Source organism: Notolabrus celidotus, chromosome 9 (assembly GCF_009762535.1).
Source record: "Notolabrus celidotus isolate fNotCel1 chromosome 9, fNotCel1.pri, whole genome shotgun sequence".
Lineage (NCBI taxonomy): Eukaryota > Metazoa > Chordata > Actinopteri > Labriformes > Labridae > Notolabrus > Notolabrus celidotus.
In genome coordinates, this window is record NC_048280.1 from 22,204,226 (window position 1) to 22,228,880 (window position 24,655).

General features: G+C 41.9%; 1 protein-coding gene and 1 long non-coding RNA gene across 2 annotated transcripts in view; one reads left to right on the forward strand and one right to left on the reverse strand.

Moving 5' to 3' along the window:
- The window catches only part of fam172a (family with sequence similarity 172 member A), a 167,661-nt gene extending 147,967 nt beyond the window's left edge, over window positions 1–19,694 (forward strand). The window contains 1 exon segment of the mRNA XM_034692266.1: window positions 17,220–19,694. Coding sequence (XP_034548157.1) covers window positions 17,220–17,380 — 161 coding nt within the window. The 3' untranslated portion in view covers window positions 17,381–19,694.
- Window positions 14,545–17,350, reverse strand: LOC117819061. Its single transcript, XR_004632429.1, has 2 exons — window positions 17,242–17,350; window positions 14,545–15,275 (listed from the first exon to the last, which is right to left on the reverse strand). It is a non-coding gene; the product is annotated as an uncharacterized LOC117819061 (long non-coding RNA).
- Window positions 19,695–24,655: the final 4,961 nt, after the last annotated feature.

The window sequence follows — 24,655 nt, forward strand, 5'->3', positions numbered from 1 at the left end:
ATCTCCATCAACCTTTAAAACTCTGTTCATACCTCTTTAAGTCTCTGGAGAACATACAGTATTTCACTCTATATAATTATTTATGTAATGGCATGTTGGCATGTGAGAGGCTTAGCCAAGCTGTGTTCCCATCTGCAGCTTTTATTTTTGAGTTGCCAATCCTGAATTTCTAACTGATGACATGCTTGCTGACAGGGAGAAGTGAGTGATTAGGGGCTTTAGACACACCATATTTGATTATGATATAGACATCTGCCATTTCCTTCTACATACTAATTTATACAAAAAGTATTAAGTTGTTTAATTTTACAGTTACATTGATCTTCATGGAAGACTTCTAAATTTTGTGGCTTACCTTTCTAATCAAGCAAAAATCAAACTGTATTTATTCTCACAATTTCTCATCAACCACAGTTTGAGAAGTCATGTCTTAACAAGTCTCATCTATTTCCAATGTAGTAATCCAAAATATCATTCTCACCAAGACACACTTTTTGTCAAAGAGGGGAACATGCTTCCTACTTTCAGTTTGACAGTTTCCATTGCATTCAGCAAAGCCCACAATGTGCAGTTTCTATGCCGCTGTGTAGCTTTATCTATACCATCTGGGGTTTTTTGTTGTTATATTTTTGGGGGCATTTTTGCCTTTATTAGACAGCACAGCTGAAGAGACAGACAATGTGGGGAGTAGAGAGTGTGGGAAGACATCCAGTAAATGGTCGAGGGCGGGAGTCAAACTAGCGACCGCGGCATCAAGGGCCAAAGCCTCTGTACATGGTGCACGCACTTTGCCTAAAGCTGTTCCATCCACAGTTTTACTTTTGGTCATCCTTTTGATATTAACAGAAATCAGAAATCAGCATGAGTGAGCGACTTTTGGGAGATGAATGAGTTGCAGTATGTGCATCTGCACATGTCCTGCTCAGTGTGTGTTGGTTTCATCCTTCTTGAGTGTGTATCATAAGGCATGGTGCCCAGTTCAGGATCCCTGGGGTGGCCCAACATTGTGTGCACATACAAGGTCACTGGAGAAGGACAGTCCCCGGACATATGGCAAGGGGCCCCTTGTATATTAGTGAGCCAGCCACATACACACTAACACATACACATCAAACACACTGACAATCAAATACACCGGACAGCCACCTGAAGCTTTGATCAGCCTTCTTTAGGAAAGGGAATTAAGAGTTTTATCAACTGTACCTTTGCTGGTCCTCCTTACTTTGCAAGCATAAGAATCCCAAAAAGTGTCCTAATTAAAATATTAAAATGATCTTAAACCATTGTTCCTAACTGAAGAACACAAGTTCCAGACAAAGATAGTAACCAGACATTTCTGGACTTCATTTGAGGTACAGAGTTTATTGTGGTATTGGGGGGGAGTGTTATAGAACTTTTTGATAGACATGAACAGTCAATGCAACAAAAGAATACAGGAAAACAGAGAGTAAACAGGAAAAAAGGAATCATTTTCAGTGTGTTACTGCCACTGGGGGTTGAGAGAAAGTGAGAGTGAGTGCACGAAAGGTGAAAAGTGTCAGAGGGGTAAGAGTCAGATAAACACATTAAAAAAGTAAAGTGAGGGAGAAGAGGATAAAGCATTCAGAGACAACAGGAAAAAATAAGGGCATGTAGAGAAAGAGAGAAAAGAGCAGCCAGAAAGAGAGAGGAAGATAGAGAGAGGATCCCTCTGGATGGAGAGATTGTAACATCACACCGTAGGGTCCCTTATGGGACAGCCACAGACGGAGCACACTCCCTGCTGCATGCAGGAAGAAGAAGCTTTGCCAGTGTGGAAAACATACAAGAGAGGAGCAGGAGACGAGAGGAGCAGCGAAAAACGCAGTTCCCCCCAGAGACGAGGTGGGAATTTTCTGCTAGCACAAACACTCTGTAGGCAGATAGCTGAGAGATGAGGGGAGGAGATGGCAGAGAATAAGAAAGGAGAGGGATGCTGGAAGAAGGCAGCAAGATGATGCATAGCTGAATTGGCGGGAAAGTAGAGGAGATGGGTTCAGAAAAGAGGAAAGCAGAGGGGTAACACTTTGAAACTTTTGAAAAGCTAGATAAACTAATTTTGTTACATAATAGTGGATTGGAGTTGGCCAGAGTCACTAAAAATGTTTGCTTTTGATTTTTTTTATAATACTACAATACTCACACAAGCACATATGTGTAACTACATTTTTTTCTCTTGTTAAAATCAACACAGCCATATTCAAACTTTATCAGACGATATCCAATTTCACCTCATGATCGTTATGGCCACAAAAATTCCCAGTAACGATATCATCGTATATTAGGAAAAAACGTTGGAAGTTAGGGAAAAAAATGCAAATGAAGATAAGGCAAGACAAGCATGGAGTTATACGTTACTTAATAAACTCTACTTATAAAAGCAATTGACACTTACTTACATGTCATCTTCCATTTTAAGCATTTATTACTAGCCACACTCTGCAGTAAAGGCTAGCTAGTAAGCTTGTTATTGAGTCCTTCTGCTGCTGCTGCTGCTGCTGCTGCTGCTGCTGCTCCTTCTCTTTCGTTTTCCTTAAATTTTATGGCACATGAACCAGTTAGTTTCAAGATATTATCGTATGCTTATTAGATGATTATTGTTAATACCTGCCCCCGTATTCAAACAATTTTTACATTTTCTCAAATATCTTGACAAGACTGAGATAAATTATGTTAAATACTGAAATAAAAAAAGATACCTTACACTTGGTCATTCCCAAATTACACCAGTATATATACCTTTGTTCGTTACATTTTTGACACTTGGGTCCATCATCATACGTATCAGTATTTTAAACACTATGAAAGCCTATGAAGCTCTTTATTTACAGGGTGCAACCCTTGACAACCACTTTGTGTATTAGGCTGGCAAACATTACCCAGAAGGTCATTCCAGCGTGATGTACAAAAAGATATCTATATATATCTTTAATGTATATGTCTGTGCGAACCTTAGGGGTAAGTGTGGAGAGGCCATCTGAAAAGTGCCATTAAAACAGGGTAACCTAAGTGGCATATTAGTGCGCCTCAGTCAGAGCCAGGAGGTCATCAGAGAGACTCTGATCAGAGGTCAGAGTGTGCTGCTGTGAAATGGGGCATTACCGCTCACCAGCATAGCAATAAATACAGAAAGAAACTTTAACTGCTGTAAAATATGAGGCAGCCCTCTCTTTCTGCAGCATACATGGTGTGTGTGTCAGGCGGTGTATGCGTCTGCTCAAGTGTGTGTCTCGGGCTGCGGTTTTGCTTAAGGGAGGGAAGAGGATGGGGTTAGGGAGGGGTTTAATATGCTACTTAAGCCCTCAGGGGCTGTACAGTTGAAAGTCAGTGCATGAGGCGTGCAGAATCACACCAGCCTACATTACAGAGGGACTGGTGGGGTTGGGGGGGAGTTGGGGGGCTGCATTGGAGGGGCGGGGTGGCAGGGTGCTATAAAAAGTGAAATCATATCACTTAGCAGCTGAGTGCAGATAAAGCTGTGTTTGAACTGGGAGGCATAAATTATACATTGTAAACAGAGCGTTGGGAGACTACGGCTCGTTTAAATTATGACAGAGGGTAGGTTTTCTCTTCTCCTTTCTTCCTTCCCACACTTCTGTCGCTCGTATTCACAGTTTCCTTCCCCTCTCTCTTAGTCCCTCGGTCCTGCTGACTTTTTTTAACCTCGTTCCTTCTCTTTGCATGTTCTCGATTTCCTTCCTAACAAGCAGAGAAGTCCACGCAAACACCTACTCAGTCGCATTTCTAAAAAGTTTGTTTCTGCTGTCTCTCCTAATTTTTCATTGTTTTACTCTGTAAGGGCCTCACATTGTTGAAATGTAATGACATCTCTCCTCACTGCCCCCTCCTATATGGTGTTATTGAGAGGTAGCATTCCACACATGTCAGGGACAGATTATAAAATTGGGTGAGCTTTCTGGCAGCCCTCTGTATGATTTGATCAATGGTTCCCTCCTGCATAGTTCAACTTGGGCTGCTGTGTTTTTTTAAAAGGTGCCTCCTGACAAGTGCGAGGTTATTGATCAGTTTATTCAATTTGCCGTTGACCGCTCGGCACCGTCTCTCTGCTCACAAGTCAATAGTGGAGGATTGAGAGGGTGAGTGCCTCCCCTGACCTCCCCTCCCTCAATCTCTGACTTGTCTCGTCCATCCCACCTCACATATACACACACGTATAGAAAAACACACACGCTTGAACAAAATGAATGTCTCTCTCTGCCTGTTGTACCCACACCTCTGATCCCAGCTACAATTTTGATTAGTCTTGAAGTGCTGCAAGGTCAGGGCAGCGCTGTGTGTGTATCTGGTGTTAGCTGATGCTGTCAGATAAAGGTCTTAAGCTCTGTTGGGGTGGCTGCTCTGTGATTTTTTTTTTTTTTCTGTTTGTGTCTGTGCCAGGGTGGGTGTAGATTGTGCCTCCTCTAGAGGTGATCAGGGCCACTCTGAAGCAGGGATCAGTGACCTTGCCCTGTTTGGCACACAGCCCAAATTGTGAGTCTGTGTGAGTGAGTGTGCTTACATGTTGTTCGTGTACTTATAAGAAATAGTCCTACAAAGCAAGGGTTGTGTTTAGACCAACAATTTCAATAAAGAAACACAGACCTTGGATTATTGTGGGCTATTGCATCCAGTAGAGGAAGAGTTCGAGCAAAACAATGTAATTGTACTCTGTTGTCTCATTACTTGTTAGATGGTAGAGTTATGAGCACCAACTGAAAGTGCATGTGAAACAGATATTGACAGTGCACCTAGAAGTCTCTGTCACAGTTTCCTCAAACTTCACTGCAACTTAATTGCAAAAAAACGCAGCAGTGTTATTAAAACTTTCAATAAAGTACTAAAAATAGTGCTATTATCAGCGCAGTACATGGGCTTGGCTCATTCCTGTCTGGAGAAAGCACAGAATATATCTGTATTCAGTAAAAAAGAAAAGGTGATTCCAGTCCAGATAATTGTCCATTTTTCAGTGAATGGAACATCTTAGTGCATTCAGCAATTCCGACAACTTTGCATTATCTAACTGCCTTTGCTGCCATGACTGCTTCAACAGGAAAGTTGTAAAATCTTTATTTTGGGTTTGAATTAGCATAGCTCAGTCTCTCTGCTCATCAGTGCGTCTGCATTTCAGGACTTAGTTCATTTATGAAGACCACACTGGGGCTTCCGCCCCTTTGCCTCTGCATGGAGCGAGAGGAGATAATTATTCTCTTTCTGACTGAAACATTTCGATGAAAAATGCATACAGCTGGGACTCGAAGCAGCTTATCAAAAGGTTAACTCTTCCCCACAGTTGTCTGTGCCTACAAAAGGGAGTGCTTGCGACAACAGTGGCAGCATCGGGCCGCTTTGTGTTTCCTGATGTTTTGTTTGGGTGTTTCAGCATCATGGTGACCCACGCTGGCCTATTGCTTTGTTTTTCCCAAAGTTAACTTTCAATCAAGAGACAAGCCAGCTGTTGTTGTGTTGTGTTCTGTACATCATCTCTTAAGCAGCCGTCTGAGTGCGGATTTACAGCAAAAGAACTCTGTGTATACAGCGTATAGTTACTTCATATTATCATCTTTCAGCTCTATCCACACAATTAAACACTGACGCCTCATAAAAACAAACACAATAACTACTTTTCAAGCTTCTCGATTCTGTTACTTATAGTTTTGTACATAATCTCTGACAGCCTCATTGAGTCTGACCAAGCGGACCTTTTTTCTAACCAGTGTATACAATATGATGTATTCAGTATGCACGTCATTGTGCTTGATAGCTCCTTAGATCATCTCATTGAGATTCAAAAATCTTATGCCTTTTTCACCTTCACGTATGCTGTATTCCCACATACACTACTGTCAATCATTCATTTACTCTCAGGCACACAAGCAAACTTAACACGCGCACACACACACACACACACACACAGACACACACACACACAAACACACACACACACACACACACACACACACACGAACACACACACACACGAACACACACACTTGAGGCCTTATGTGGCATGAGCAGTGCCTGGGAAAGTGATAGCAGGAGAAAAGAAGCTCTGGAGAGTGAGTTATCTCTTTAGATGTCATTGAGTGGCGCCTCTTTTCTCTCCCTCTCCTTCCCTCTATCATTTTCCTCTTTCTTCCCCTCTCTCTCTGCCTCTCTCTCTTTCCCTCTCTCTCTCTCTTGTTCCCACTTGCTCTCTCAAATCATGCTCGCCTCCAGTGGTATTCAGACAGTCCAAGGACAAAGTAGAGATATGCTGGGAGCAATGGACTGTCCGTCAGTGTTTTTGCGTGTGTGCGTGAGAGTGTGTGCAAGAGAAGGGTAGATGTTGAGTCTTTGAAGCTGTTCTCTCCCCCTCGTCCTGACAGATCGAGTCGCTTCCTTCTCCGTTTAAAACCCCCTGATGCTACATCACACTCATTCACACACAAACAAAACCCACTTCTCAGCTGCTGTGGATACACAGAACATCTTAATGCGCAGCTTGCTCTTGTCGAGGTCACACCCTTGTGTTTAAGGGCTGTTACATTAACTTCATTTGATATTTATTGACTTGTCAAGGTGACTGTATAATATTAAATAGTTCATTTCCATAAAGATGTGAGATATGTGTTTGGTTTCTTTGATTATTCACAACGTCCTGAGCCTTGTATTTGCTGCACTGAGTCAGAGGTCTCCATATTATTAAGTCATGCAGTGTGTCAGCATGGCCTTGGCTTGTCTGATTCAACCAGACTGGAGTAGATGGCCCCGGGGTCTGTGACCCTGAGAAAGCCACACATACACACACACCTACACACAAAACCAACCAGATACCTGACCTACTCCCCTCCTGCCCCGCACATAACCCATCCTGGAGACAGACTTCTACGTTGTGTGTGTATGTGTGTGCAGAGTGGCTGTTCCACTCTCTCAGACAAACAGGGGAAATCCTCTTTGTCTTGCCTTGTCCATCACAGACCTTCTCACTGTCCCGGCGCACGTGGGCCCCTGCAAACCCAAGAGACTTCCCCAGCACAGACGCACACACACATCCACACACTCGGGCCCCTTGGCTCCAGCCGGGTTCCCTTGACGCAGGGACACACGCAGGCAGGAAGTTTGAGGAGAGGTTTGTGTCAGTTTGCTCTCTCAGAACACTTCAGTTCTGACCCTCTCTTGACCGAACGGCTTCCTCCTCCTCCATCTCTCCGTAAACAAGCACATCCCCACGACTGAAGGCGTCCCAGCTCGCCAAGTGTAATAACATCACTCATGTTTTGATGTGAGGCGGGACGTCTACGTGAGTTACGGGGGGCTGACTCACATAGATGTGTTTGTGTGTAGCAGATGTACCTTTATGTGTGTGTGTGTGTGGGTGTGTTTCCTGTTGCGTTTCCCTGATTGCAGGGATGGCAGATCTTTGTCATGGAGGAAGCATGTTAACCTGTCACCTTAGCAGTCACCTCCTCCCCGTATTTATCCATTGTGTGTCCTTAAAAACACACATTTGAACATGCACACGCTGACAAACACGCACAGAAACACACACATAAAGAGGGGTTGTCCACTGATCTTGTTGAGTGTGTGTCAACTCCATTAGCACATTCCCAGATAGGGCCAGAGCCCTCTTATCTGTGGTGACCCATTAATTACACTTTGTTCCCTTAAGTGATCTATTTCAGACCTGCTCCACCCTCAAACACCCACTCTCTGCTATCTCCACCCCTGGCCTGCTCCTCCCCCACATGACCTCTCTCCTCTTCTCTCCTTTCCTCTCCTCTCCATCTACATCTATCCTATCCTCTCGTCTCTCTTCCAATCCACTATTTAGCCCTCTCTTTAGGCGTAACAGTGTGTGTGGGATCACAAGGTCATGTGACAAGTATCTCTGTACCTCAACAGCAAGTGTATGTATGTATGTGGGACATCCAGTGTAGTTGTCAGATTTCATTGTATGTTTGTTGTGGAAATATAGTCTATTACACCACATACTCAGGCGGTGTTAGAGCAGCCTTCCATTATCTGTTTTCGTGTTCATGTGCAGGAGACACTTTGTCTGAGCCTGCTCAGTTTTGCAAGCTGTGATAACTCTTGATCACATGTGATCATCAGCATTGGTTGCATCCTCTAGAATGTGTTTTTTCTATTGTGAAGGCTGTATTTTTATGGTAGGTCACAAGAATTAAAGCCAACAAAAAATTTGACTGACAATGTTTTGACATGTAAAACCAGTTTAAGAGGAGCTCTTTGTGTAAGCTCTTGTAATTTATTTCAATGTTGTTTCACTTCCAGAAAAAAAATCTGACACATATTCGGTGTGAAAGTGTCAGATCCACAACAGCAGATATGACCTTACTGTGGCTGCTGTGACGCATGTGTGGTGTATAGTCAAGTGTATTTTACGCCTATACAATTAGCCAGTTATCAAGTGATGCTCCTAACTATGGCAAAACTCTAGTAGTTAAAAAAAAAAAAAGTGAGAAAATGCAACAACAACAACAAAATGCATGTTAAGGGGTCAAGGGGAATCATCCTCCAGATGAAAATTTCAGTTATTTCATTGTTTGAAACCATGAGGGATTCAAGGGTTTATATTATGTTATTTGAGGTTTAGGGTAGGGTATTGTTCGCATACTTTTTGTGGTGTTATTTTGTTGGTGTGTTTACGACATGGTTTATTTGGGATCAGTTAATTAGATTATTTACGGGTCATTTGTTAATGGCGGGATATTCAGTTCATTTAGGCACCTGTGTTCTTTTGTTTGCAGGTAGAGAGAGGGGGGGGAGCTGGTCGCCGTACTTTTTGTTGACCACTTAGTGGACGTTTATGATCGCTTATTTTCGCTATTTTCTGTTTGTGCACTGAATCATGAGTTGATTATCCTTTCTCGTTAATAAACGTTAAACTTACTTTTTGTGCAATAGCGATTTTTGCTTTTAGCGCGTCCGACACTAACTAGGCTCAACGTCAGCCTCTCAGCGGCTTTTGTCTCTTTGTAGTGGCTACACAATATTCAAATGAATCTTTTTGGGAACATTTTGATATGAATTGTGACAACACCACACATTCAAAAATATCCTAACAAGATTAATTATGCACTAAGTACACAACAAAGTAAGCTAGTGCTAGCTTGTTAGGCTAGCATAAACGTATCAAGGGTGTCGTTTAACAGTAAGTTTCCTCAGTAAGCCTTCCTCAGTCCATCAGGTGTTTTCTGGTAGAGGTGCCCCTGACCACAGTTAACTCTGGTATGTTTAGATTAGCATTCTACTGTATTAAAGTGGCACACTGTAAAATTCATGACATATTCAGACATGCCAGGGTTCTGATTATATGAAATGCTACAGAAATAACATACTACACATGCATCACAGGATTCACCAAAATGATCCAGCTTAACTTGAAAGAGTAGTTTTATGTCACAACACTTTGATTTCTCTGTTGATTGATACAATTTAAAAATCACAACAATTCTGACAAGTACAGAAAATCTGCCATTGCAACACAGACCTTTAATCCCTGAGGTTTGTATGCACGTCTGCCACTGCCCTTTGTCAGTGTTAGAATGAAGATGGTAAGACATTCAAGACGCATTTGCATTGTTATTGATGGATACTAAGCACATGAATACACATGGGTATGTATTTATTTCATATGCTTCTGATGAGCAGATCAGGTCAGTCTGAGACCAAGGGGAAAGATGTGAGCAGCTCCACTAGTTTGATCATCTGCATTGCTTTCCTTTTTGTGTCAAAAAGGCAACCACTCTCAACCACGCTCAAATGTGTTTTTTGAGCTTCCTTTTGACATAGAAGACAAACATACATAGAATAAAGATCATTTGCATCCATTGCCTTGCTATCCATTGTATTTTCTAGGCTATTAAACCTGCTATAAATGCACAAGCATTAAGAAAAATAGGCCAGTTTTTATCATTGTAAGCAATTTATGCAGCAAATGTAGTGTTGTCTTAACATTTGCAATCCAAGGACAAAGATATACGTTGTGTTAAAGCTCAGACAAGTTGGTAAGTGAGGGAGGGCTGTGTGTTAGGTGTGTGCGATCACCACGGCCATGTATTAAGGGGGAGCTCTCACACTCCAAGCTGTCTATTCTGTGACCATTGTTTCTGAATGCGGCCGTCTTTCTTACAGGTGCAAAGGGGGCCTCTCTCACCCTCCCCCTCTCCACCTCTTTTGTGACTGACTGATGTGTGTATGTCTGATATTGTAGAAGTGTGTGTGTGTGTGTGTGGTGTGTGTGTGTGTGCGCGCGCGCGCGTGCGTGTGTGTGTGTGTGCGCGCGTGTGTGTGCGCGTGCGTGCGCGTGCATGCGCGTGCATGCGTGTGTTTCTATGCCCGGTATTGTCCTGAAGGGGCTAGGATGGTGCATGTGTGTATGCCAGACCTTATGATGTTGGAGTGGAGCAGGGGTTGCATGTTTATGTGTGTGAGAAGTATTGCAAAGTGAGGTAGCGAGTGTCCAGTTTGGCTTGGATTTAGTATATTGACTCTGTGTGAGTGTTTGGTAGCGTGTGCACAGACACGCCTACATGTGCACTTGCTCTCCACCAGTGTCTCTGCCAAGGTTGTCTGTTCTGACCCTTGCCCAGGCTGCAGCATGTGTGTATGTGTGTCAGTGTGTGTGCTCTAGTGCCTATGGGAGCGCACGTACACGCATGCATGCAGTGCCTCCACTAATGGACAGTCTTTGTGGGGGCCTCTCTTTTCAGCCATGCTTCTTTTCAGACACATTATGCCTGGGCATAGAAACAGAAGCTCTCCATTGCCCTTCAATAGGCCAAAAACAAAACCGTGTCAGGCGAGCTAGCAGCCCCTGAGTGTTTGCCATTTAAGTCCTGACCAATGGTGGTGCAGCTGTAACAAAGGGCCTCGACAGGGAAGGAGGCCTGCACTGTTTACAGTGCTAATGTCTGGGTGGCACTCCCAACAAGGCCCCTCCATACGCATACATGTGAGGCACACTCAGTCAATCTCAATCTCCCTCTTTCTCTGTCGCTCTCCGTCACATGCAGACACTTAATCAACAGGTAAATGTTCAGACGTTGAACATCTTAAAAAAAGTAAGGAACTGACAATCAATCTTGGAATTTGTTCTCTATAAAAGTGAAGGACTAATATGTTCATACGACAAAATAAGATTATTTTAAGATGAGGGATGGCTGACTACCATCATCTTTTTCTTTTACGATTTGTCTAAAGAATTAATTTTGGTAAGTCAAATATTAATCTCTTTCATCCAAATAATTATAAATATTTTGTATGTGATTTTAATTTTATATAGATGTTTCTACATTTTCCTTTAATTAACCTCATGTCAAATACTGATTGTGGCCTCCTGATTAAACAGAACCAAACATTGCCCCTAAAAGGAGGTTTTATCCGGACAGTTCAAAGTTATTTGATGATCCCAGCTAACATAGACAAATTATATCAACTTATATCAGACACTGTATGGGTGAAGTTTTACCTTGAATCTTTAACTTTGATAATTTAATACACTTCTTAAATAAATCTGTCCCTGTTATTTGATGCCTCATATAACTCCAATGTTAGAGATAAATGGCGAAGGTGTAACTGAGTTTTTTGTTAAATGCCACACAGCTGTTTTTCCTCTTACTCCAAAGTGTCTCGACCCATTATAGGGGAGAAGAAAAAAATCGAGTGACATTGAGAGGTGCTGTCAGAGGCGAGGGCATGTTTGGGTTTTTGATTTTCGCTGAAGAGGAGAGGCTCACACCGGTATCAAATAGCTTGCGCCGTCCTTGGACTGGGGTTATCTTGTAAATACTCCGCTCCAAGTCTATAAAAGCGAGGGTCCTTTATGACGGCCAAGGCCACTCATTCACATTAAAATAAAAAGCACTCAGTGCAGTCTCAGTGTCTGGGTGGAGAAGTGGCGAGTGGGGAAGGATAAATGAAGGAAAGGAGGAAAGAAGTCGAAACTGTCTTTTGTTTGGAGTCTATGTTGTCATAAGTTTTTCTCCTCCTAGAATTACTACTGTACATAGAATTTAAAGTAGCTTACATTGAATGACGATTTCAACAAGTTAATGTGGTATTCTCTCCTCTCAAGGCTCTCACTCGATTTGGTTTCTCTCTGCTTGTATTTCATTTGAAGTAAATATCAAGTCCCCTCAGCGGCCCCTGTAGCTACTGATTCAGGTTCCTCATCTCTGGATGTGTAATGAGTTCTGCCTTGTTTTTGTCTGACAACACACACAATAATAAGAAAAGTAATTAAAAGCAGTATATGGAGAAGGGAGGGGGTTGCAAACCCAGCTTACCGCCAAGCATTTAAAATGATTTGCATTGCAGTGGTATAACTGGTTTGATGAGAATGAGCTCTATTTTGGAGTAGTTTTTGTCTCTCTGTCTTGTGTAATGCAATTGTGTCCTCTCCTGCTCCTAGACACACGAATGCTGAGTATCATGTTGTTTAATAAAACTGATGATTCAAAGGATATATCCATTTTTTTAAACCTGTTACACTACCTTGGCTATGATGTGGGTGTCTTCACCATGAATGGAAATTGACGGATGCAGGTGGGGAGTTGCAGGGTACATTTGGTTTAATTGTCTCTTACTTGAGGACAACATCTCCACATTTGATATGGAGGACAGAGTTTCTCTCGCAGTGTGGATGACTGGCTGTCACCTGGCCAGGCTCTCTTTGACCTCGTCTCCACTGGCAACATTTCCAACCCCCTCCGACGACAGCCGCGTGGAACGAAAGTGACATTCTTGACCTTTACGCTTGTCGGCTAGCAAGATGACAATACGCCTAACTGACTGTAAGCACATGTGCATTTTATATGGACAACCACAGACACACTTCTGCATCACACACACCATGGAAGATCATCTAATATCAGAGAGCGTCAGGGGCGGAAATCCGATCGTCTGACATCCAGGATACAGATAGCGATTCCCCACCGCTGATCCATGCAACAGATAGTTTCCACAAACAGAACCTCAGCTAAGGTTACATCCAGCCTGGGCCCGCACCACAACGCACTGTTCGTCCTTACAATCGAGATAAACAAAAGCTTAGTTTACCGTTGATAGGAATCGATAAAAAATGCACCGTTTGTGTTAGATTTTTGATGAAAACAGTGACAAGAGAGGAAATGAGAAAATGTTTGCTTCAGTGTGCAACATTATCATGTATATCAGTCCTGTTAGGTACTCTGTTTATATTATGTTTCACTTGATGATTATATCCTTGTTCATCTCCTTTTAATTGAAGCTCATTAAATGTTTAACCCAAATGTCAGTGTATTTAAATAAGCACTCATTGTTAAAGAAATCCACACAAGGAAAAGTATCATCATTTACATTTCCATCGCCTCAACATCTTTTTAATAATTTGAATATGTATTTATATCATAAATGCAGCAAAGCCTTATGCCCCCTTCACATCAATGTAATTACGAATCACAAAAAAAGTTTGATTCAAATAAAATAGGCCATTTGTACACAAGCAATTAACTGCTGCGGCTTTAAATAATGTAGCCCAGATGGAACCTAATTATAGTCGGCAGGCTTTGATTCGGGCTTTCTGTCGGAGTATCACTCGGGGCGTCACTTTGGCTTTTCAGTCACCTAGCGTTTGTTTTGAAATTTGTGACAATCAGAGGCGATTACCATTTGTAACAGCATGCAGCGTTTGGTGCGGAGGGAAGAAAGCATGGCCCATAGCTATGGAGGAGTTTCCTTGTTTCCTTTTTAACAGCTCAAAACTCTCCTCCCCTGTTCCCTTACCTCACTGCACACAAATGATAACAACTGTGTGTGCTTGTGTGTGTTTCGTGGGAGTCAGCAGTGGTTTTTGTGCTGCATGTGTGTGTGTATGTGTTTGTGCCTTCCACGAGTAGACACTTGCTTGCGACAAACGTGTTTATGTGTGTGCATGTGTGTGTCAGTGTCTTGTACCAGTGTGGAGTCAGAGTGAGATCAAACAGTCAGTCAATTACCTTGAGAGGGCTCCAGTGGCTGTGACAGAGTGGAGGAGGCTAAATATCCAGGATCAAATACTCTCCTCTGCCTGTCACATAATGAGGCGCCTCACCAGGCACAGACACACACACTGAATGTTCAAGCAGAGGGTGAGGGTTAGATGCTGCACCGAAACTCTGCCATGACCTGAGCACAGAGCCCAGCTTTCAGCACAGACCCTGTTTCTAGCACTCATATAGTAATCATTGTGGAGCTCTCTGTGTGTGTCTCACCTCAAGGTTACAGCGTCATCAATCCACTGTGAGGAAATAATCTCTGTTAAGCTCGCTATTGCTTAATGCTAATTATAAACACACTGTGAAAGTAGAGATATTTTTTTCTATATTTCCCCTGACAATACGAGACGCTATGGAGCTCCCTGTAACATCATTATTGCATTTACTATAAATGAGGACATTATTGTATTCACAATAAACTTTATTGAATTAGTGCAATTACAATGATCTTGTTAGAATTAGACACTTAATTGATTTACTGCTAATGCAAGAAAGCACACACAAATAAACATACTTTATAACACTTTATTTTGAAAGCATCAGTTAAATGCGAGACAGTTTTATTGAAATGTTAAAGCTCTTAATCCGTTATATTTTAACAACACATGAAATCAATAACGCATAAAGAAATCTGCTTATCAGTTGAAAAACTTTTTACAGTAAGGAACAAGAATTAGGGATGAAGTTGTGCTCATTGGCTGTTTATGGGTTCACTTTACACACCGATACAGCCTGATGACACCTCATCGATCCCCACATCTTTTAAAGATATTACTTTGATTTGTAGCCGAGCTGAGGTAATTCCCTCTCTTCCACTCTCTCGCTCTTTCTCTGGGTCTTTTTAGTGGCGAGCGAAGCCTGGTCACTGGGGTTCCTCCTTTAAATCAGCGCTCACATCTCAGCTTTGACAACATCCATTAGGTCGGACACACTTTGGCTATTAAAGGAAGAGTGGACGTAAGCTGTTAAAGGCCTATTTAAGCCAGTGAGAGAGCGGGTTTATGTCTCTATGTGTGGGAGTGTTGTCAAGAGAAGGGGGGGGGGGTTCTCTACCATATAGAGGGGGTGGAGCTTCACAACAGAGTCATTGGAGGGGCACAGGCTCATCTGCATATTGGCACAGAGACGCCCCCCTGGTGACCCCGGACTGCGATGGGATAGGGTGGAGAGCCTGGCGGCGTTCCGGAGGAGTTCACCGCCAGTTCAGGGTGAATGAGAGAGCGCTGCGGCATTGATCGCTTTCTGCTAGAAGAGAAAAAAAGGACAAACAGAAGTTAAAACACTGGTGTGAGCGAGACCGATGAGACGGGGAAAATGGAGGAGGAGGAGGAGGTGGAAAAAGATCACAGTGCCTCAAATTGGATATAAATGATAGATTAGAGGTGTGAGAGGGCTGTCTTTGTTTTCCAGGGTTCGATGTTATGTTGAGCCCTAACACAGGTAGCAGAGTCACTCAGAGCGCCAGGTTATTGACTCCCATGATTGCCAGGCCAGTAAATTTGACCCAAGGCACAGTCTGCTTGGTGTATAGTGTGCAGAGCAGTCCCTTATCTCAGAGTGATTGAGAACTCTCCTACATACTTGAGCGCAAAAAAATTACACAAACACACAAGCACACACTTGGAAGACAAAAAAACACAGCACCTGCCTGCAACTCGACCTAAATGCAATCCCAGCCCAAAGACTCTGCACTTACTCCTGGTCCAGCAGTCATACACAAACACACACCATCTCCATTAATGTGTCCAGGCAGGGGTCAATCTAATAAACATGGGGTCAGTGCAGTGGTCATCAGAGGCCTGTCTGTGGTGAGAGAGCCTTTAAGGTGCTTCCTAATTGTATCCCTGCGGCCTTCTAGTCCAGCTTTATATAGCCGATCAAATGTACACAGAGGAGACTGGAGGAAGTGAGGAAGGAAGGAGAAATGCACTGAAGAGAGAAGAAGAGGTATTTTAATGATCCTCTGATTTGACTCATCCAGAGGGGCTGTGGATTTTAACCCTTTTCTGCTGGTAACGGTTTTGTGCTACCTCAGATCTCAGATACCATGCTTATTTTTTAATCCTCCAGAAAAACAATGGTTGGCACCCAATGTAGTGTTCTTATCTGAGAAACAAATGCTGGTTCCAACAAACAGCAGAATGAATAACACAATCTTAGTTGTGCAAATAAGGGTTAAAAAAAAAAAAAAAAACTCATTACTTCTTGGCTTGCATTCGCTCATCCCTCTTTCTGTTAACATATGTAAATTTTTCTTAGATCTATCTATCAAGGGATGAAACTCTTAATATCATCTTGTGGCAAACCTATTCTCCCTCTGGGAAACAAGAGGGCACCTCAATATGGCTTCTCAAGTCCAGTTACAGTTGTGTTGCTAAGCAGCTGAGCTGCTAGCCAGCGGCGGCAGAGACAAGCCATTATCTGTTAGCGCTCTTGCTGAATGGTTAGCGAGCAGGAGAGGAAAGGAGTCGGGCACCAGCTGCAGCCTCGATCTGTCCTCATCACGGATGCTCGAATGCAAGGCTGAGGTGATCTGATGTTGGAAAACATTAAAACAGCCTCCATATTTGTAGGCTCTCCAAATAAAAGCTGCCCAGTGATACTCTGACCCCTGAGGCAGATAGGAACCTGAGGCTCTTGGACCAGATTTCAAGCTCCAGCATGACCCCAAACTTGGAAACCAGCTAACCTGGAGAAGGTCAGAGAGAAACCCAGCACTGCTGCCTCCCCCCGCCATTGCCAGACCACTTAATGCTCACTAGTTAGCTCTCTGTCCTGCCTATCCTCAATCAACTCTTTAGAATGAATGACTACCGCTCCACTGGCTTCTCTTAGTGCACCCATTGTGCAAACTCTGGTTCTGTTAGAGGACCTGAGATGGAAAGGGGGACATGCAGCGGTGTTGATTATCAAGTATCCGCTTAGATAACATATTGAGGCTGTCCCATTGGACTAATAGGTCAGAGGCTTTCATGGCTCTCATGCATGAGTCCCACAGCATGCATGGTGAAATGCATTGTGGGAATGGTGAGCCTTATACAATTTAACAATTCAACCAAGGTTTTCATTTGTTTTCACTTCGAAAGTATGTATGATGCAGACTTTGTTTTTAATACTGTCAGACTGTTCAACATATCCTACTCATGCTTATGTTTATTTCTGTGTGTGTGTTTATTTTTCTCATAGGCACAGAGAGGCATGAGCTGACCTCCTGGATGAGTTTCAACTCCATCTTCAGGTTCTTTAACGAGGTCCTGGAGGTGAAGGAAGATGAGGAGGCGGAGGAGACCTCCAACACTGTCACCACCCGCAGCAGCTCTCTGAAAAACAAACACCAGGATTTGTAGAACTAAAATGACTGAACAAGAGGAGAGGGAGTGGGTTAAAATGGATCACCGGGGGCAATGCAGAAGGGAAGATTTCAGATCCCCACTGATATTTTTTCTTCTTTTTTCATCTCCCTCTGCACTGTAACCTCCCTCCATCTTTCCTTTCCTCACCCTTCTCATTGCGGGTGTCTCTTCCTTCCTTTTCTGCCTGGCCCTACACACAAATAGCCTTGTTGTTGTTGTAAGACACAAGAGTACAGGGTCACCATGTATACATCACAATAACGTTTTGCATTACTTCTAGATGAGCGCAACTGTCAAAGCAATATGGGCCTGAGTGTTAGCGCTTCCCGTGGGCTGTGGCCTGGCTGCGGGTACGGGCCACGGCAGCACAGATTAAAGCTGACAGGCACTGTGCACAGTGCGCCGTGGTGCACCTCTAATTGTCCTGACATCAGCCTGAACTGAGCTAATGCCCTGCCTGCCCTCCAGTCTGCACTGCTCAGAGTCTCCCTCCTCTTCCTCTTCTTCTTCTTCTTCCCCCGGTCCTAAAGCCTGAGCTGCTTACCCTAAAATCAGCTTGTCTTTTATGACATCTCCTGCTAAGGTTTGATCTCTTTCTAACCGGAACAGGAACCATTTTGTTGTTTTTAATCTTTGAAAATATTTTTAAATGAGTTACCACACACTCTTGACTGATGATCATTTGTTTATCTTGCAAAGGATGTATTTTTTATGACTTCTTTAATCTTTAAATCCTCTACAGCTGAGTTTTTTGGTCTTCTTGGGGTAAAACGTATATATTAACGTATATTTCTTGGACTTGGACTGCACTGCTTATAATAAGAAGTTTTTTTTTTTTTAATTTGCTGGCTTTGAGCTAAATTCAAATGCAATGTCTCACACGATTTGATTTTTAATATTAAGCCAATACTTCCCTGAGCTGTAAGGGTTTACAATATATCCAGGTTTGATTTGCAAAACTGTGCAGAGTTCATCTCTCTGTGTTTATCAGGAATATATATAATATTTCTTTTTTTCAATTCGATATCCTTGAAATTGATGTCTCCGGATGATTGGATGTGATGAAACAAATAAAACAAACACAACCTGTGCTGAATATGGAAAATCTGGGACACTGAGCGTATTTAAAATTACTTAAAGTCAAGCATCAAACTGGGTTTGAGGGATATCTCATTTTAACAGGAGCCAGAAGTCAGCTCACAACACTCATAAAGCCTCAATATATCGCCTTACACATGTCAGGAAATCCACCATTTCAATATTATTCTAAGCCTGAATGATATTTCCTTAGATGTTGGAGAAAAGTAACATATCTATTCTTTCCCCTTTCTTCCAAAGTACTCCTCTTGTGTGCTTAGAAGTGACAGAGTCAGCTCCCTCCTCAGCTGCATATAATCTGACTACGTGACACAAACATGATAAAAATTTTCCACATGCAGGGTGGTGTGTTTTATAAACCACTCAAGGCTTAATGGAATACATTTCTAATGTGTCATGACATTAGTAAAAACTCAAACTGGATACTAAATCTTATGATACCCTAGACACATTCTCAAATATGTACTTTTCTTCTTCTTTTTTTCACCTCAAATAGCTCCATTGTTTAACTTTTACACTGTGAAATCCTGTCTCTCCTGCAAACTGCGTGCATGCTTTAAGGCTTTTGTGGATTATCTTTCCGCTGTAATGAGACAACTGTGGCTGATGGTTGCAGGCCTAATTTCCTTTTAATTTGATTCACATCTCTCCAGGTTTCAGCAAAGAAGTTGGCTTATTATTTGATTTGATGAGTTTCGTTTCGAAGATACCATTGCTCATCTTTCTGCTTTTCAGCTACAATCAGTTCATTTTTCACTCCATAATTTGTATAATGTTGCCTTAGGAACAAACAGGACTCTGTTAACTATTTTTAATAATATCCAGCAAGCCATATGTGAATGGAACTAAAGATGTAAGCAGCCTCGATCCAAAGCACAGTCTGCGAATAAAAGGACACTCATTTAGTCGATCCCTCTGGAAGACATTTTTTTCTTTGCAGATAGTTTATATGCTGTATTGGTTAAAGAAACACATCCATTAAGTTTGATTCCTGTTAAAGCCTTTGGATTATATGAAACTGAGAGTTTCCTGCCAGGTCATATATTTTTCTCATCCTCTCAGAGTACTTCTGTTTTTGAAAGGCTGTCTTTAAAATTTCTTTCAAGTCTGTGCTCCAAGGCAATTCCTCTACTTTGACTTGATTGATTTCATTTTTGTATATGACCTATTAAACTTGTTAAAAGCAAATAAAATTAACTTTTACATCCTGGTTTTTAAAATAAACGTGCTTCTATTTCATTATTGATTAATTTCCAATTTTGCTCTGATAGTTTTTTTGGTTGTTGTTCACTTGTTTGTTTTTTGTTGCACATTATTACCAGTGAGACTCCAGTGAGAAAAAACAGCAGCAGTATCAGAAATGTAGGTGCAGGGGTCAAATGTTAGGGAGTTGTGCCCTGGAGGGTAAAGTGGGTGCAGCAGAACGAGAAAGTCGAGCACCAAGTGACAAATGACCCGAGTCAACATCTCACATGACATCTATGAAATCCAACAGAGGGGAAGACCAAATAACATGTATGTGCTGCAGCGCTATCAGCCAGTTTGAAGTGTCTTCTGTGATATTTGTAGACTGTCAAAAGCTCCTTTTCATTTTATCGTTTCTTCATGAAGTTAAAGTTTTAATGGTTTACCTTTAAGACATTTGGCCACCCAGCTGTGAAATGGAGCTGAATCTTTAACCTGATTATCTCCAGTGAGAAGTGTGTCAAAGGGAAAACAAACTATAAACAGTCATTCCCCTCTTTTTGGTCATTAATTTCGGCAAAGTGAGCCCCCCCCAACTCAGCGAGCTTTTACAGCATCATTTGTTTTCACGCGGTGAAACCGATCAGGTCATTAAACGCCCCCTCAATAAATCTTTAGAAATCTTTTCCATTAACCCCTGAACAACAAGTGGAACCAGGCGAGTCCCCCTCACACCGTGTCAGGCCGCTGATTAAAGACACAGTGGACTGTCTGTCTTTAAAAAACGTGAATCCTGAAGACAGCACCTGTCTATACGAGTCTGTGATATTGTAGGCAAATCTCTACTATTAAATTATAGAGTTTTCAAAGTTTAATTAAATAACCTCCCCTCTGTCCACAGCTTAGATTTGGAGCTTGCATGAATTATGATCTGATTGCCATCAGAGGCACATAACTGACAGAAATATTCAGCCACGAATTACTGTACTTCTTGAAACTTGAAAATCTAGTTAGGTATTTCCTAAGGATGATATATCAGCATTAAAAGCTGTTTAAAGCAAGTTTAGTAATGTATCCTCCATTTTTCACCCACGGTCCAATGCAGAGGAAAGTTTACGTCCGGAGTTTCTGAGTACGTCGAATTTGGGCATCTGTGATCCTATTTCTAAGCCCTTTGAAATAAAGAAGCGATATCATATCTTTTCCGATTGATGGCTCAGATGATGGTATTTTTTTCTAACATAATCTTTTGGTGTGTCTGAAGGTTTTGGTTTAGTCTCTCCTCCGAGCACGGTTCCCCAAAACCAGACGTGAACTAGTCCCCGCCTCGTCTCTCCTTTGACTCGCTGGAAGTGAGCGCATGCAGCGTGTGAATGTATAATAGCTATGACTGATTTGATTATAGCTTTCACCCTGCCAGCTATTGTCGTCAACTCACGGTACAGATAGTTACAGACAGCTCCACACTGAATCATATCTGCTACAGAAAATAACATCAGCTGCGGAGCTTTACCGTCAAATCCTGCCAAATGGGGGGTCTGCTGCTGTTACTGGTGGGTTTGGGGAGGAGGGATGGGTGGAGAAGGGTGGTCCTTGACATGAAATAAGTTGGGGATCCCCTGTGCTGCCACAGTCTGATATTTTAATTTTTTTTTTTCACTTTGAGAGAGTTGTTGTCACGCTTGCCTGCCCCGGCCCTCTGTGATATGCACGCAGCTCTGGAGAAGATGAACTCTGTGCAAAGGAACCAAGTTGGAATGTCACCCCTCTGACAGCCCCCTCCTCACACACACACACACACTGAACACACACACACACTCTTCTTCAGCACTCCTCCAGCGGATCACTGTCAGATCACTATTTGCATAATTATATGCTCAGCTCAGAAGAGAAAACTAACCCCCAAATTTTACGGGTCAACTAACTGCAACAATCAATGTTTTATCGGCTATACTAAGGGAAAAATGTCTTTAACAATCATGGTGGAGGAAACTCTCTTTCTCCCCACTCTCGCCCCTTCTTTATGAATTCAATTCAATTACTTTATTGGCATGACTGCTTATCAGAAACAATATTTCCAAAGCAGTTTAAAAAATGGAAATTTACCCCCACCCTTGCCTCAAAAGGACCCAACCAAACTCTCTCTCTCTTCTCTCCCTTTCTTTCTTTCTTTCTTTCTTCTTTCTCTCTTTCTTTCTCTCTTTCTCAGTACGTGAGCAAACACTTTTTCATCTATTGACAGAGGGAGAATGTGTGGCTTAAGCTTGGAGGTGCATTCAAGATTGTATCCCTTCATTCTTCCCCTGTACAGCTCTACATATATTGTGTTTTTCCTCCGCAGAAGAGCTCTTCAATATAAGGCCAGTGTTGCAGAATCAGGGCTCAGTGACCAGGTTTCGTTAGACATCATTACATATTCATTGACTTGCAGAGAAACCATTTAATCCAGTGGAAACAACTCCTCTTCAATCTCCTCTCTCGCGCAGACTGAGACGACAAGACTTTGGGGCCACATAAACCACATGAAAGAGTGTGCTTTATTGCGCTTTATTTTGAAGGGCAAGGAGGCTGAAGCTGTGGAACACCTGTCCGGGTACAGGTGTTCCACCGAGTGGGGTGCCGGGCCTCTTGATGGTTGTGAAAATCTCTAAAGAAACATTCAAATATACGCTTTACTTTCTACATTATAATGAGATACTATCAGCATATAAATTAATATTAAGCTGTGCGTTAATAGTGCTTTTTAAACCTCTTCTGTGATTTCTCACCTGGCTGCTGCTTCTGGTAAATTAGATATTTCCAACATAACCATGATGTGTGGAAATATGAAAGCTTTTCAGCTATCCCGGAACACTGAAATTCCCCAGTAACGCTGAGGAGAACAAGGCTTGGAGACAGGTAAAAAATGCCTTTCGAGCACGAAATCTTCATGAACACGGTCAGGCTGAAGTCCCTGAACATAACACCAATATTTGCTGTTTGTGTCTTTGTTTTCTTTGTCAACTTTGCTGTCTTATTCTTCTAAGTAGCCCATGCATCAGCAGCATGTTCTATAATGTGCGTGTGGTGATCCTGGCATATAATACTCCGATTGTGGGACAGCTGTTGGCAGAGCCGTTTTACGGTGTTCAGTCCATTTGGCTTTAATAGCAGCTTTCAGGCGGACCGCTACTCTATCCCCTCACCGCCCCCCAATTACACCTCCTCTGATACTCTGCTGGCCTAAAGACTCGTGCAGTAAAAAAAAAACAGCCTCTGAAATGCAATCCATGTGAAGAATGGGCTCTGACTTTTAAGATTTTGGGGGCTATACTCTGAAGACTTCAGCGAAGCAGAGTTAGGCCAGCTGATGGAGGAGGGAGAAGGAAGTGTAACACAGCTCATTGGCCCAGTTTAACAGGCCACCGAAGACTGAGTGGGGAAAATTGGTCATTTAGTGTTGATGAATGGCACAGAGGATGAAGGGGCTCTGTTGGGCCTGTGATCCGGGCCTTTCTCAGGCTGTAAAATGTGACTGGATATCTGAAAACTTAACACCAAGGTGTGTGTGTGTGGTGTGTGCGTGTGTGTGTGTGTGTGTGTGTGGTGTGTGTGTGTGTGTGTGTGTGTGTGTGTGGTTTAACACTCAGTCATTCGTCAAATTCCAAATATCAGTTTGACAAATGCCAATTTTAATGACGCACATGTTTGTGTGGCGGTGTGTGTGTGTGTGTGTGTGTGTGTGTGTATGTGTATGTGTGTGTGTGTGTGTGTGTGTGTGTGTGTGTGTGTGTGTGTGTGTGTGTGTGTGTGTGTGTGTGTGTGTCTGCTGTTTAGAAAGGCACACTAAGCCCTGAAGATAAAACAGAACTTTATTGTGAAGGGTAATTTGTCTGTCTTTCTGAATTTCTGCATAAAAGAAAAAGATGAAGAGATTAAATTTACCGCTCACAGATCTCTACCTCGCCTTTAATATCCAGAGTTTTTTAATTATATTTGGTATTTTGTTTACTGCAAATTGACTCAAAGGCCTTTAAGATTTTTCCTTCGATTTAAATACAAATCGTGTTTTGAAAGTTGTAACAAAGGACTATAGATCAGAAATATAAGAATGCACAAAACTTTCTTTTTGCTATAATTAATGTAGTGTTTTTCATATTTTATTTGATACAGACCTATAACGTGATAATATTTATTATAATATCATTAGTATAAAATTATAAATGTACAACCAGATTGTATTTAATATCCTTATGTTAGTCTACCATATTTGACTAGTCTTAATCTTACATTTTAACCATTAAATTCAACGGCAACAAAAAAGGAAGTGATTGGATAATTTTCTAACTTCCTGGATAAGCTGTTCAACTGAAAGTCAGTTTTGATTCAAATTCATCTGAATATCATTTTAAAAATTAAACGATTGAATCATTTGAAAAGGCCTATTTATAAAAGAAGGCATGGAAAGGCAATACAAAAGGTTATCTTAAACGAAAATAAAAATATATAAATTAAAGTTGTTGTTTTTTGTAATGTAACGTTTCGTCAGTTTTTTTTATTTAAAATAAAGACAACTGTGTTACGCTATTCAACAGACGCCCACGGCACATCCAGATAAAATGGACCACTCGTCTTTATAATGATTAACAACAAATCCTGAAGTCACTATGCCTTTTTTATTTAAATTATGGATGATAGTTTCATTTTAATACATCGAATAAGGTCGAATGAGCGTGCGTGCGTGAAACAATATTTTCTCGCCTTTAAATAAAAGAAATAATGAAGGGTTTCCAGAAATCCTTAAAGTGCCGGGATCAATACCACACCGGAGTTGTTAGATATCGATTAGGTTGTGGTAAGGGAAAAGGCCTCGACTTACACTGCAAAAAAGAAGCCCTTTGGAAAATGATAAGGCATCCACTTTCTCTTCAAATATTTCCTAAAACGTAAAATAGTTATAATCTGTATTAAAAAAGTCAACATTTCAAGTTTCATTCTTAATCTGTT